This window comes from Gymnogyps californianus, chromosome 3 (assembly GCF_018139145.2).
Source record: "Gymnogyps californianus isolate 813 chromosome 3, ASM1813914v2, whole genome shotgun sequence".
Taxonomy (NCBI): Eukaryota; Metazoa; Chordata; class Aves; order Accipitriformes; family Cathartidae; genus Gymnogyps; species Gymnogyps californianus.
In genome coordinates, this window is record NC_059473.1 from 119869406 (window position 1) to 119884753 (window position 15348).

General features: G+C 44.3%; 1 protein-coding gene across 1 annotated transcript in view; it reads left to right on the top strand.

Annotated features, from left to right (window-relative positions):
• KLHL29 (kelch like family member 29) overlaps nt 1-15348 on the top strand; it is a 407488-nt gene that overhangs the window by 378837 nt on the left and 13303 nt on the right. Inside the window, exons 12-13 of the mRNA XM_050893282.1 lie at nt 6596-6789; nt 15112-15256. Coding sequence (XP_050749239.1) covers nt 6596-6789; nt 15112-15256 — 339 coding nt within the window. The remainder of the gene's footprint in view (nt 1-6595; nt 6790-15111; nt 15257-15348) is intronic.

Genomic DNA, 15348 nt, shown 5'->3' on the forward strand with positions numbered 1-15348 from the left:
ACTTCCTGACACAGCTGGTGAGGGAGGCAACTAGGGAAGGCACCCCCCTGGACCTGTTGTTTGCAAACAGAGAAGGACTTGTCGGTAATGTGATGGTTGGAGGCTGTCTTGGGCATAGCGATCACGAAATGATAGAGTTTTCAATTCTTGGAGAAGAAAGGAGAGGGGTCAGCAGAACTGCTACCATGGACTTCGGGAGGGCAGACTTTGGCCTGTTTAGGAGCCTGGTTGACAGATTCCCTTGGGAGGCAGTCCTGAAGGACAAAGGAGTCCAGGAAGGCTGGACATTCTTCACGAAGGAAATCTTAAAGGCGCAGGAGCAGGCCATCCCCATGTGCCGAAAGACGAGCTGGCGGAGAAGAAGACTGGCCTGGCTGAACAGAGAGCTTTGGCTGGAACTCAGGAAAAAAAGGAGAGTTTATGACCTTTGGAAGAAGACGCAGGCAACTCAGGAGGGCTACAAGGATGTCGTGAGGTTATGCAGGGAGAAAATGAGAAGGGCCAAAGCCCAACTAGAACTTAATCTGGCTACTGCCGTAAAAGACAATAAAAATGTTTCTATAAATACATTAGCAACAAAAGGAGGGCTAAGGAGAATCTCCATCCTTTATTGGATGCAGGGGGAAACATAGTGACAAAGGCTGAGGAAAAGGCTGAGGTACTTAATGCCTTCTTTACCTCAGTCTTTAATAGTAAGACCAGTTGTTCTCTGGGCACCTAGTCCCCTGAGCTGGAAGACAAGGACGGGGAACAGAATGAAGCCCCTATAATCCAAGGGGAAATGGTTAGCAATCATCTGCTACACCACTTAGACACACACAAGTCTATAGAGCCAGATGGGATCCACCCAAGGGTGCTGAGGGAGCTGGCAAAGTGCTCACCAAGCCACTTCCCATCATTTATCAGCAGTCCTGGCTAACTGGGGAGGTCCCGGTTGACTGGAAGTTAGCAAATGTGACACCCATCTACAAGAAGGGCCAGAAGGAGGATCCAGGGAACTACAGGCCTGTCAGTCTGACCTCGGTGCCAGGGAAGGTTATGGAGCAGCTCATCTTGAGTGCCATCACACGGCAGGTACAGGACAACCAAGTGATCAGGCCCAGTCAGCATGGGTTTATGAAAGGCAGGTCCTGCTTGACTAGCCTGATCTCCTTCTATGACAAGGTGACCCACTTAGTGGATGAGGGAAAGGCTGTGGCTGTTGTCTGCCTAGACTTTAGCAAAGCCTTTGACAGTGTTTCCCACAGCATTCTCCTGGAGAAACTGGCTGCTCATGGCTTGGACGGGCGTACTCTTTGCTGGGTAAAAAACTGGCTGGATGGGCAGGCCCAAAGAGTGGTGGTGAAGGGAGCTAAATCCAGTTGGTGGCCAGTTACAAGTGGTGTTCCCCAGGGCTCAGTATTGGGGCCAGTTCTGTTTACTATCTTTATCAATGATCTGGACAAGGGGATCGAGTGCACCCTCAGTAAGTTTGCAGACGACACCAAGTTGGGTGAGAGTGTTGATCTGCTTGAGGGTAGGAAGGCTCTACAGAGGGATCGGGACAGGCTGGATCGATGGGCCGAGGCCAACTGTATGAGGTTCAACAGGGCTAAGTGCTGGGTCCTGCACTTGGGCCACAACAACCCTAAGCAACGCTACAGGCTTGGGGAAGGGTGGCTGGAAAGCTGCCCAGCGGAAAAGAACCTGTGGACGTTGGTTGACAGCCGGCTGAATATGAGCTGGCAGTGTGCCCAGGTGGCCAAGAAGGCCAATAGCATCCTGGCTTGTATCAGAAATAGTGTGGCCAGCAGGACTAGGGAAGTGATCGTCCTCCTGTACTCGGCACTGGTGAGGCCGCACCTCGAACACTGTGTTCAGTTTTGGGCCCCTCACTACAAGAAAGAGATTGAGGTGCTGGAGCGTGTCCAAAGAAGGGCAACGAAGCTGGTGAAGGGTCTAGAGCACAAGTCTTATGAGGAGCAGCTGAGGGAACTGGGGTTGTTTAGCCTGGAGAAAAGGAGGCTGAGGGGAGACCTTATCGCTCTCTACAACTACCTGAAAGGAGGTTGTAGCGAGGTGGGTGTCAGTCTCTTCTCCTAAGTAGCAAGTGATAGGACAAGAGGAAATGGCCTCAAGTTGCACCAGGGGAGGTTTGGATTGGATATTGGGAAAAATTTCTTCATCGAAAGGGTTGTCAAGCATTGGAACAGGCTGCCCAGGGAAGTGGTTGAGTCACCGTCCCTGGAGGTATTTAAAAGACATGTAGATGTGGCGCTTAGGGACATGGTTTAGTGGTGGACTTGGCAGTGTTAGGTTAACGGTTGGACTTGATGATCTTAAAGGTCTTCTCCAACCTAAATGATTCTATGATTCTATGATGTCTTAAGAAAATTAAATAAATGGCCTTGTCCAAGGATAGTTTCTTAAGCCCCTCAGAACAGTCAGAAGAAAATAAAAAAGGCAAAAAATAGTAATCCATTAATGTGATTTTAAACAACATATGAATCATCTGAAGAATAGATCAATATGACACTGTACAGCTTTATTTTAAATAGCAGCTTTCCTGAAAACAGAATTTAATAATGTATAAGAAACTGGAGGGTACATGTCTGTAAGTGACTGACTGTGATGTAAGGATTTTATAATGTGAAGAAATGAAGATACTCATATGGCTGTTTAACCTAGAAGGACAGAAATTAAGAGACTGAGGAGAAAAAGAAAATCCTGTTTTCAGGTACTGAAGAGATCAAAAGTCAAGAAGCAGGGAAGCAAACGGCACAGCTTGAAATGAAGGGTTTTCTGCTGTTAATACTGAGGTGGTAGGGAAGGAGCAAGAAAGGAGGCACTGAACGAAATGAGTGAAGCAAGAGGAAGATCAGACCCACAGATGAAATCCTAAGAGTGGAGAGTTGTGGAAACCAGCAAGGTTATTTCTGCGTGTGCTCTCTTCAAGCCTAGGCTGTATTTTCTGCTGGGTTCAGATCATTTGCCATATCATGGGTATATAAATAATACATAAACCAGAGGATAGTGACTGCACAAGGGTCAGGTGAGACGACAGTGCTCAGTGCACATGAATTGACAAGCGGGGACACCCACGGCCTGCACGCGTGGAAAGCCTGATGTCCAGAGCATGGCAGGGCCATGGATTGCAGGGTTACAGGGACTGCTCTGGGGGCAGAGGAGGGTGTGCGAGGGCATCTGTGTAAAACCACACGTGAATCCGTAGCATGCAAGGACTGCAAAACCAGGAGCCAGTGACATGAAAGGAGATGTCCTTGAAGTTTCAGGTTCAGCAAATTGGACAGGCTTGGTAGGCCCATAGCCAAGGACAAGCATGGACACATCAGGACTGGAGGGAGCAGTGGAGGAGAGGGAAGAAAAAGCTTTGCTTGGCTTGAAGCCAGCTCCCATTAAGTCTCCATCTACGGCTTCAAACAGGAATCAAATGCAAAGCTTGACTAATGGAAAGAGATCAAAGTGATTATTCTTTAAATCAGTTCCCTCCCCGCTGGACCCTGAGCAGAGCCGGCTTTCAAGGCAGCTGAGGAGCCCCACTAGCACTAGTGGCGGTGGAGTGATGGCAGTGCTGGAGATGACACGACAGATGGAAAGCCCTAGGGCAGAGAGGTAAAGCAGGTGTCATTATTTCGTGTCCTGGAAGGTTACAAAGATTCAACTTTATTCATTTTTGAACCAATTTAGTTAATCTGGTGCAAATCCTTGTGTGAACACATTAAGAGCTGACTTGAGATAGACCAAACTGATGGAAACTTGCCTTGCAGAGACTTAAGGAGCTTAGACTACTTAGTTTATCCCATAGAAGATGAAGAGGTGACTTTATCATTTTCTGCAAGTCCATATGTGAAAGAGAGAGATTTGATAGCAGGCAGCTTCATAATCCAACAGGAAAAAAACCCGTACTTTCTGGTGGGTGGTACCTGAAGCAAAACAGACTAGAAATCAGGTCTACAGTTTTGCAAGGAGGGAATGAACCAGAGGAATAAATTGCCGGGGGATGGAGGGACTTGATGGACAGGTATCAGGAAGCCTTGAAGGCACCAACTTCTCTTCTTCAGCCCCAGGGGTAAAAGTCAGGCACTTACTTAAGAGGATTGCTTCACTGAGCAGCCTATGTAAAACCCACGTTAGATGCCTGTGTTAGGTGGACAAGGGCTTGCTTCCACCTGCTTTATGGTTCACTGATTTTTTAAATCAAATGACCCTCAAGACAAGAATGGTTTTTTAAGCTGCCCCACTTGCACCTATATCCAGTAGATTTGCAGCCTTTGGCTTTCAGCAGATGAAGTGAAACCAGTCATTTTTGGTTTCCCGGTGGCAGATGAAGGAGGGTAGGAGAAAGAAAGATCAGTTCTGTCGTCGTAGAGCATAAACGGAGAGCAGTGAAAGTGGGTGAAAAACGGGGTCTAGAGCACCTGAGGTCCCAATAGTGAAACTTGTCCAGAAAAAGGATGATTGTTTTTGTAATTTGAACCTTTCTCCAGTATTCCTATAGAGATGGTCCTCAACCACACCCAGCCCCCAGCATATGTGAAGGATATAACCCCTCCTTCTGAAAAACGTATTAGGGTGATCAGAAAGTTGTTGGCAGGAACATATCTGTCTTGGGAACTGTGGTCTGCCAGGTACTTCTGCCAGCACCAGGGAAGGCAGCATGGCTGCTCACCATCCTGTCTCAGACCACTTCGACTGGCCACAAATGTTCCTGGTGCTAAGTCGGAGTGGATGGTGTGAGACAATACATATTGGATCACAGGTATAATTTATATCTTAGAAGCCGAGGAACTAGAAAGGAATATTAGGTCAGTTCTTCTCAGCTCTATTGCTTTTCCCAGTTTCTAACCAATTGTAACCAATTTCTTCAGCGGCTTTTAATAAGACATCAAGAATTAAAATTACCAAGCCTCAAATTACTGCAGTAGGTGAGTTAGCAAAGTGTAACCCAAAAGCAGTGTATGAAACTGTTTCTATTATGAGATCTTTGCGTATCTGCTAGGATGGACGTGAGTGCTGCCCCGAGTGCTGTGGGCAAATGCAGGAAATGCGGCGTACGGTGCCTTACCTGGAGGAGCTGTTTGTGCGGTCAGAACGCATCTGCAGGCTCAGGTTTGGGACCAAACGTTAAGAATCAGCCCAATATAGGTGTGTCGCCTTGAATGCTCCCAGCACCATGTTGTTTAATCTTGTTATATTTCTCCCCTTTGATCACTTGTTGTAGATGAATTTAATTTCTCAGTAACTAATTTAGAGCATTGTACAAGGCAGTTCTCCATGCTCATTATAAGGGACTTTCCTAATTTTTTTTTTAGTTAAAGTTTGCCTCCCTCTTGCTTTTGCTTCAGTTTTATGAGTGTGTTAATTACTTTCAGTTATATTACTTGGAAACTCATTAATGCATTTTCATTAAGCACATTATTTTGTGCTGTTTCCACCATTTATATCATTTCTCCCTTTTATTTTCCCCAAGTTTGGGCAGTGAGAATTTGAGGGACATGTTACAAAGGGAGAATTCCCCTGTCGCTAGATCATTTTTTACAGATGGGTTCATGGCCACGGATTCATTTCATGTTTGCATATTGCATATCACTAATATTAAGAGCAAAAGCCCTGAATGGGTGATGAGGGCTTCTGTTCTTGCAGTCAACAATTCTGAACAATCGCTATGCAGGAAACTCCTATTTGACTGAATATGCCATTACATGGAAATATAGAAGCCTAAAAATCACATTATTTTCCACTGTCTCCAAGACTCATTTTAGAGCAGCTATTTGGATCCCTGCCACATTATCTTTAAAAAAAATGGACGTCTGTACTTGTGACATTGTCTAAAATGAATCTTCATCCATGGATTATTAACTGCACATCCCTTATGGTCAATGGCTTAATTAAATCAGATACTGATGACCTTAAACTAATTTAGCACTTTCATGCATAGTCTTTTCTGTTTGCTTTATGTCAAATATGGATGCAATAGTGAAATTTTATTCCAGCATTAACGTTTGCAGCATCCTGTAACGAAGCACAGTAGTTTGGTTTGCACAGTGCAAATTAAATGGAAGCAACTTACTCTGGCACAAAATGTGCATCGCTGGTCAGTTAACTAGAGTAAAAAGAGCTATTGTGTTGCATTATGTTGCAGGTGAGATGTGTTCCACAAGCTGAACAACTGAAGTATATTAACAGTTGCCTGCCTGCGGTTGCTATTGGATATCACTGCACTGATTTGCAAGAATAATCTCATTGTATACTCATTAAAAGAAATTAATTAGTGGAAGACATCTCCACAAAGATGTCCTGAGTTTCTTTAGCTTGGACTATAATGAGATTTGAGAGGCATATACAGAAAATAGAACCAGCTTTCTCTGGGCTTTTCTTAATGTTTTAAAAGCTTAGAAAAAGCATTAATTACACTGTTTACCAAGTGGCTGAATTTGTAGGATGTTAAAAAATACATTTCCACCTCTGCTTTTCTTCTGCTTGTCAAGCTGCCTTTGTGTTATATCCCAGCCTGCTTTCTCTGCCTGTCTATCCTGTCTTTACTGTTCACCCAGTGTTGCGTCATCTCAGCTCACTCCGATTGCTGTCGTCCTAGGTACGATACGATAACCAACCAGTGGGAGACCATCGCTCCTCTGCCGAAGGCCGTGCATTCAGCCGCTGCGACCGTTTGTGGTGGGAAGATCTACGTCTTCGGTGGGGTGAATGAAGCCGGCCGAGCTGCGGGGGTCTTGCAGTCCTACATCCCTCAGACTAATTCGTGGAGTTTTATAGAGTCTCCGATGATCGGTAAGGGATGTGTGGTGTCAGAGTAAACCTTATTACAACAGAAATCTCTGTGCTACAGGTATTTTAATGCCTTCGCAGAAAGCAGATGACTTGGGGGGTGGGGGGAGACATGTTTATAACATATTGGCAGGAATGCATGGTATATTATACCAGAGAGGCAATTATCTGGATCTTTACTGAAGGCAATTGTCACTCATTAATACAGCTAGTTATCAACTAGAAGTGATGAGTTCAAAGTAGAGGAGAAAGGAAAGCAGTTATTAGGTACGGGCAACTAGTAATTTTAGATCCAAAAAAAATTGCAAAAAGTGCAGTGAAACTTCATCCTGGCATCATGTGTTGCTCCATGCGGTTTTACAACACTGCTCAGTTAATGGGTTATTTACTCATGGGTTTGTTAAAATGCCACCTGTCCTGTGGGAAGTGGCAGTCATTCTTAATAGGGATTTATCAGTGGTGTCCACAGGCGTACGTGCTTCAGAGGCTGAAATCTCCAAGACATGTAGATTATTAAAACTGTGTTTATTAGCTTGTGATACCCTCGAGTTCACTGAACATTTTACAGAATAAAGAGCAAGACGAGAGGCCAAACTTGCCGCCGTACCAGCCAACGTCAGAGGTGCAGACTTCCGTCCAAAATTAGGACAGTGCTCAGAACATTGCAACTTATTTGCTTTCTGTGGCGATTTGCACCTTGAGTGTTTAGGCTGCTTTTGGAAATGGGGTTTAGCGTTCAGCTTCACAAGGACGTTACTGCAGGGTGGCAGCTGACCTGGGCCACCTGCTCTGCACTGGCTGGCTGTGGGCAGCCTTCGGTCTGGCTGTACTCAGGTGGCCAAAGAAACAGCACTCATACAGTCGTCGCAGAGAAGCTGCTTTGGAGTGGCTTGCTTTTGCATCCTAGAATCATAGAATCATAGAATGATTTGAGTTGGAAGGGACCTTTAAAGGTCATCTAGTCCAACCCCGCCTGCAATGAGCAGGGACATCCTCAACTAGATCAGGTTGCTCAGAGCCCCGTCCAACCTGACCCTGAATGTTTCCAGAGATGGGGCATCTACCACCTCTCTGGGCAACCTGTGCCAGTGTTTCACCATCCTAAACCTCTTAGTCACGTTGAAACTGTGACATGACATGCTTCGTTTGAAAAAAATCACAGTCTCAGTGTTGAGCCTGGTAGAGCAATAGGACTAGCAAGTAGTAAATTATAGAAGCACAGTTATAAGGTATTCAGGTAAGGCCTAAGCATATTCAGAAAGCTAAAATAAGCTGCTCTTTTTATTGTAGCTTGTTACAATTATTATGACTCCTTTCTTGGGGTTCCCTAGTAGACCAGGTCATGAGAAGCTGGTAGAGCCACAGCTGTAGCCTCCCCTGTGCAGACAGCGCTGCTGCTTTCCAACTCCCTTGCTGCTGTTTGTGTCCAGCCTAACATAACATGACATGCATATGATGCAGCATGAAGCACCCAGCGGGAGGGCGTTAACCGGCAAAAGTCATGTTTATGTAATACAGCAGTGCAAACAACCCTATTGCCAAGCTTTTTCCATCACATGGCTACAGCTGCTGCTGTTCATTTAATCCACTGACTGACAGTATGAGGTTTTCCTGTACTCACAGCGTATTGCAAAAATGAATGCATTATGAAAAGAGGTATTACTTTTCCTTACCAAAATAGTACAAGTGCCACAGGAGCTAAAAAATCATTCCCTGGGCTCATTATGCTGTCTAGCAGGCGTCAACACCATGCATGCATCCAAACCATCCAGAGTTGGGTTTGTCACCTGTTGTTCTAATGGATGTGTACTATTATTTCCTAACAAAAATACATGAAAGACACCGGTGAAGTTAAAAGATGGTATTTATGTTTTCTTGGTGTAAGCAAAGTTAATTAGTTAAGCTGAAGGCATAAAATATATGATAAAATGTGGAGTTGCTGTGTGTATTTGTTGGGAAATGTATAACGTCAATTTATTTGCAAATAAAGTAAAATAACACAGAGCCTGAAAAGTTGCACCCCCATGGAGAATGTCTGGGCAACTGAACTGACGTGATGCCTGATCTTCATTAAAAGGCAGTGGGAATGTTGGAAATACACTTTACTTTCTCCAGCTCTACAAGAACCGTAGTATCACCTGTATTTGTAAAATATCCCCCAAGAACTGGATGCTACGCCAAGTACAGTACAGTCTAAAACAAAGAGGGAGTAGAAGGAGCCTTTGGGTGCTTTTCACAAAATGGAGCTGATGTGATCACTGCTGGGGTGCCTTTGACAGCCTCAGAGCCTTTTTGTGTTGATTTGTGAATTCTTAAGGTGTCCCTCTGAGCTAAGTCAACTGAGGTATCTGATGGCAAGTTGTGTTGTTTAAGGTCACCCCAGAGATCAGTGAAACCTGTTTGACCTCAAATAGGACAACAGATTATTTAAGAACACCTCAAGCATGCTCAGATATGCAACAGTAGATGCAGGTATTGAAAGTAGCCAAGGTCTCTGGAGTTTTTCAGACCAGTAGTACCTGTCTCAAGTCACTGTGGTATTTTATGATAGCAAGTTGAATGCAGCATGGCACATGTTTGAACCCAACAGGTCCATCTCTTCCAAAGCATTGTGTGCCAGCCTAACCCAAGGCAACACTGGCATCAACCACGGCAAGGGGGAGGTCATTTTTTGGCTAATCTGAAGGTAAAGCAGGCTGGATACTGACATCCTGCCTGTGCAGAGGAGATAGAGAGTGGGGACCGATAGCAAGTCCACGCAGCTCAGCCCCTGCTCTCTTCTACCTGGATTTCTTCTAGGAATAAGCAGCGAATTCACTCCCAGATTCCATTTATTCTTTAGCCTTCACCTGCCAGGAGGTGTTGGGATGTGGATGCCTGCATGCAGTAGGTATGACACTCACCATCATGTTGCACATGGATGTTGTGGTAGCCTTTGGGTAGGTGTTGATTACACACATCCATGTTTGGAGAGGAGAGGATCTTTCTCAGTGCTCCACCCTTTGCCTTGCATCTGTCCTCCCCACCTTTAGAGTTGGCAGGTGTTCCTGCAGCAGTGCAGCCCACAGCTTGATGTTACTGGGGTAATGGAGCCTCCCAGGGCTTTCACATTGCATATTTTTGGTAAACCACCTTGCACATCCCCTTCTTGTGTTTTGAGCTGTAAGAAGTTTGCTGCTGTTGAGCCTAAGTCCTACAACAGTAAATGAACCCAGGCTACATACTTGCAGCACCTGCCTTTCCGTTTCTTGCCAGGCTGTCCTATATAGCTCTGCTAAAAATGTATTTCATGTCCAGCTTCCTGAGTTTTGTGTTACTTAACAAGATGGCCATAGACATGCTGAAGTCAGTGATTGTAAGTAAGCCTAATTATCTTGTCACTGCCTTTTAGTTCACTTTGTGCCTTCATACCAGGGCACTAAAATATACCTTTTTGATACTGCGAACAGTCAGTGTCTGTACTGGTGGAATTACAATTTTTTATTAATGTTTCTGGATTGTAAGAAAACCAGTGTTTAATCATCACCACTATTAATTTTTAAAATCTGGTGAGAACTATGGGAACACGGAGGTCAAAGACCTATGAGCATTTCTGGTTTCTAATTCAAGTATCTAGTTCCTCACCATACCATTTACTCCTGCAGTGATATGTCCGACCAAAGTGGGACAATCACAGAGCTAAGAATGCAAGAAATATCTGGAAAACAGCTTTAGCAGCATCTGTGCATTTTTACTGCACAGTCCCATGGCTTATTTTGGTTAAAATGCATAATCATTCCCATGAATTTATTTTTGGACTTTACAAGAAAAATCAGATATATGTCTTGGCCCTGTCCCTAAGGCCAATAGTTCAGTACCCATGTGTGGGTTTGGCTGGCTCTCACCTAGAAGTCTCAAAGCAATGAGTGTTTCATCTCATCCTTCAGCGTATTTTTCTTCCCGTGACTAGTTTTTAGTGTTTTTCCCACTAGTAAGCTTGAATTTTACTTTCTTTTGTCTCACCCATTTGTCCTCCGTATGTGCCATATTCTTCATGCAGAATGGCTTTTCCACTCCTTGATGTGTTCCCCCTACACATACTTACTCTGCCCTCTACCCAGGAAAGTCAGTATTTTTGTGTTTGCCCTTTAGCAGCTGTCCTCCTTTTCACTTCCTACCTCTGCTTCATCTGGGTGGCCGTGCATTGTCCAACTCTCTTCAGCATCATTTTGCCCATAAATTTGATGCTGAAAGTGCCCCCACGATGGCAGGTGAAGCCTTCTGCTTTGGCCCGGGTGATCCCCGCCACACATACATACACAAAATGCGGTGTTTGCGAGTGAAGACGCTCAACTTCGGGGTCTCTGAGGAGGGTTTGCTCAAGGGTCATTGGGGAAACCATAGGGCCCTGCAACCAGTTGTGTCGTTACGAGAAATGAGCTAGCCTGAGCGCCCTGTGCCAGAAGGGCTGACATCTGAGACCCTGCTGTTAGATTGCAATATCTGCACTTCAGCCTCATGAGCTATGTTAAGGATCAGACCACAGTCTCCCGGCTGCCGCGGGACGTTATCTTATCCATTACTATGCTATTCTTGAGCTTCTCTGCATAGTATTCAGGGAGGGGAAGAGGCACTTACTATTAAAATAAATTTAGTTTCTATTAACTAGTCTCCTTTCTCCAATCTGCTTCATCATGTGCATCAGCCCCACCGCCAGCTGCCCGCGCCTGCAGGGAGACCCTTCGGTTGGCGTTATATCTGGACTGGTGGCATGCCCGCATTTCTTCCTCCTGATAAAAATGTTTGACTGGCTTGGTTTTAATAACCTTTTTCCATATGAAGTGCTGCTGCCATTCATTGTAATGCCACTTCAGTCTCTGACCGAGTGCTTTACTGGAAGGCAACATAAGATCTTTAAGCAATCATGGAAGGGAAAGCAGAACTGTGCTACTTGACGATATAATGTATGGAGAGATACGAGAGCCATGAAACACATCACAGACAGCACGCTGTCGTTACTAAGTGAGGAGCACACCGGTAGGTTAAATTATCAATCCCCTGTGAAGTACACCTCCGGCTCAAGGATTGTCATTGAGTGCATAGCCCTTCCTGCAATGACCTGTCACTAGAATAGAAATACTTGCATATTTTCCTATAGCAACAGCAAAGGAGAGTGATGTTATGATGTTATCCACTTGGAGAGAAGAGTACCTTTTATCTATTATTTCCTTTACATTTATTCTGCCTTTTAATCTCAAGTGTGCTTGCTGTCCTGGACAAATCCCATTTAAAATTTTCCAGCCTAAAATGGATTACTATATCTGACATCCCCAACACTTGAATTTTGGAGGGGAAGGGAGGCTGCTTCTCTGTTTCCATGCTTCCTCTCCTCTCTTTTCCTTCCCTCCAGCAGACTTTTGAAATGATCAATGTCCCTGCTGTATCCCACAGTAAGCTTCCGACCCATAGAAGCCCATGTTCATGCCGAGTAGCATTGACCAAAAAGCCCAACCAGAACATGCTTTTGCAAAATTAGGCTCCCCCACCACCCACCTTGCACTATGAGCATGTTAAGGACTTAGAGCAGTGACAGAAGCTGGAGTCTCCTGAGTGTTTGCATGAGGTTACCAAGCCCTGGAAAGGACAACAACAAGGGAAGAGTGTGGGTAGCACCTGGGATGAAGTAAGGTTAAAGACTGAAGGTGGTCGTCCACACCTAAGTAGCAGGAATGATGGCTTGAGTTTTCCAAGCTCCCTGTATCCGTGAACAATTTCTGCCGCCATGGTAACAAAACAAAAATAAAACACACTGTTTTCTCTCTACCTGTCTCTGGAGGGGTGTCCCTCGTGTCTTTCTGCCATATCTTCATCAGGATCAGGAGACTGTTTGCTGTGAACTTCTCCCTTCCTGAAAGAAACAGCAGAGATTTCTCTGTTTCTCTATCTCAGGCTTACTTTATACCAATTTATGAAATTGTAGCTAAAGCCAAAAGCAGTAAAAAGACAACAGATAGGTGATGTATTGAAAAATTGATGAAAATGAAACACGATTGCCTCTTAAAAAAAGAAAGAAAAAGAATATCAGACTGACTGCCTATTTGAAAAGAAAAAAAAGTCACTATAAAAATAACCAAGAGGTTTCCCTCTCTTTCTTTAACAAAAAGGAATGTGAAGTCAGTGATTCAGTCTCCTGAGAAGTCACTGTTTCTGCCTTGAGGGAGCCTCAAATAATTTCCCTGTGAGATTTGGGAGCTGAGTTCTTTTTTTTATGCGAGAGTTTCATTCTCCTGCAAAACAGTGCTAGTCAAAGAAGAAAAACTAGGAAGATGTGATAATTAAATATGGAAATTTTCTGATGAGTGTCTTAACTGGAAAAAATGTCACATATGCAAGTCTGATTTGGAAGGGGATGCGAGACGGGTTGTTAGGACAGATTAAGTCTTTCTGATGAATTATAGTGGCTTAGTGGCACCAAAAAGAAACTGAATACTCCTTGTTCTATTTTCTGGATGAATTAGTTTCTTCCCATCTGTTCCCAAGGATCAGTGACATTTTCCTAATACATCCGTGTTTTTTTGACATATGCCTGTAGATACTCAGCATAATAGGAGCCCAGCTTTAACCCATAACATGTTTTGTCTGTTTTCACACTGGGTGCTGCACCCCCATACGTGCCCCTGGGCACGAACCGACACAGGGTGAGATGGACTGAGCCAGACCACCCCATGGCCATGCTGGAACAGAAGCAGACACCACAAAATCATTATTTTCCTTCTAGTTAACCAGTTCAAACCTCAGTTACGGAAATTACCTCTCTTCTGGAGATGTTCATCAGCTTTTGCTTAACTCCTGTCAAATTAAATCTCTCGTTTAATGGAATAAGGTGGTTTTACAAGAACCTCAGGGTTACAATGCCAGCCGTGCAAGAGGTAAGCAAATGCCAGAAGTAAAGCTGCTGGGGCTACTTTAAGCCCATCTCTTTCTGTGTTCCTAAGAGGACACAGTCATAGTGTTGTCGATCTGGGAGGAACATACAGACCCCTTCAACGTAATGTAGAGGCTGTTAGCAGAGGTGTAAGAGCATAGTAAAGATGGTGTCACACCTCCTCTCCAGCGCGCTGCCCCTGACTCCCCGCACTCGGGAGGAGGGTTGCAGGGGCTGAAGCCAGGCTGTGTCCAGGCTGATTCTCCACTGGAGATGCAAGAGGATCATCCTTTTCTGAGCATATGAAAATGCAGATTTTGGAGAGGCTGTAGCTTATAGCTACATATGGATAATTTTTATAGAAATGTCCCCTCACGCCAGGGTCGCCACCCAGGAAGCGTCTGCTTCACGCCCCAAAGGGCTTAGGCTCTTGCTTCTTAGAGAACTGGTTGTGAGGCTTATTTTAACTCAAATAAAGCCATGTATTTTCCCGTCTTTTGTTCCCAGACACTGCTGATTGGTTTCACTGAAATGTTGATTAAAAAAACCGATATCACATCAAGACAGACACCATCACGAGAAATTTCAGCCCAACTGGCTCATATTTAATAATGTGCATATGGCATGCTAGCAGCGTACGGGACAAGTCAACTAATTAAATTAGAATTATTTTATTTGATAATTTATGGTTAGTTTCACCAATATTTCTAATAATGCCACAGCTAACACAAGAATTTTAAAGCATCCTTGGAAACTCTGATTGAGCTTGACTTACTTAGGATGAGGGACTTGCTTAATTTCAAACTCCAACACCTCACACAGTTCATTGCTAAAATACAGGGCTGCTTGGAGGTACACACACATCTGAAAATAAAAATGCAGGTGAATTTACGAGACAGATGAAGGGGAAAAAAAATCAGGTCTCAGAAAATCTTTTGGATTATGTGGGTGACCTTCCCGCAAGCAAAAGCAGAATACAAAAGAGAATCAACTATTGGATATTATTAAGTGGGTCTGCGCTGTGTGTTTCTTCTGTACTTAGCTGCTGCACAGGCATGGGAAGCATCTGAGTTAAAATTTGCAGCAATTCAAAATTCTGAAACAACTTGACATCTTAATTTCATATGTAAGAGTGGAGCTTTCACAGTGACTCCATTAGGCTTTGGGAGAGGATAATTGTACTTCACCAGTTTAGAGGGAGGCACGTACTGGGGGATGAAGGACTGATGAACTTTAAAAGTGCCTTTGAGAACTTGGAGAGAGGAGAACAAAACCAGGAAAGGTTTCCTCATTTTTCTTTCCCTAGCCTTGGAGGTTTAGAGAAACATGACTTATCTATAAATAAGGGGAATGTATAAATAAAAAAAAAAGTCTCCAAACCTGAGCCTAAAACTGATCTCAGTGTTGCTTTCCATTGACAGATAACAAATATGCTCCTGCAGTCACTCTCAATGGGTTCATCTTTATTCTTGGAGGAGCTTATGCACGAGCAACCACCATCTATGACCCAGAGAAAGGCAATATTAAAGCAGGTCCCAACATGAACCACTCCAGGCAGTTCTGCAGGTGAGAAAAACCATTAAAACTGAATTACCGGTGCCTTAACATTTTCTGCTGATAAATAAGCTAATACAACCTAACAGTGAAGGGGAGAGGGG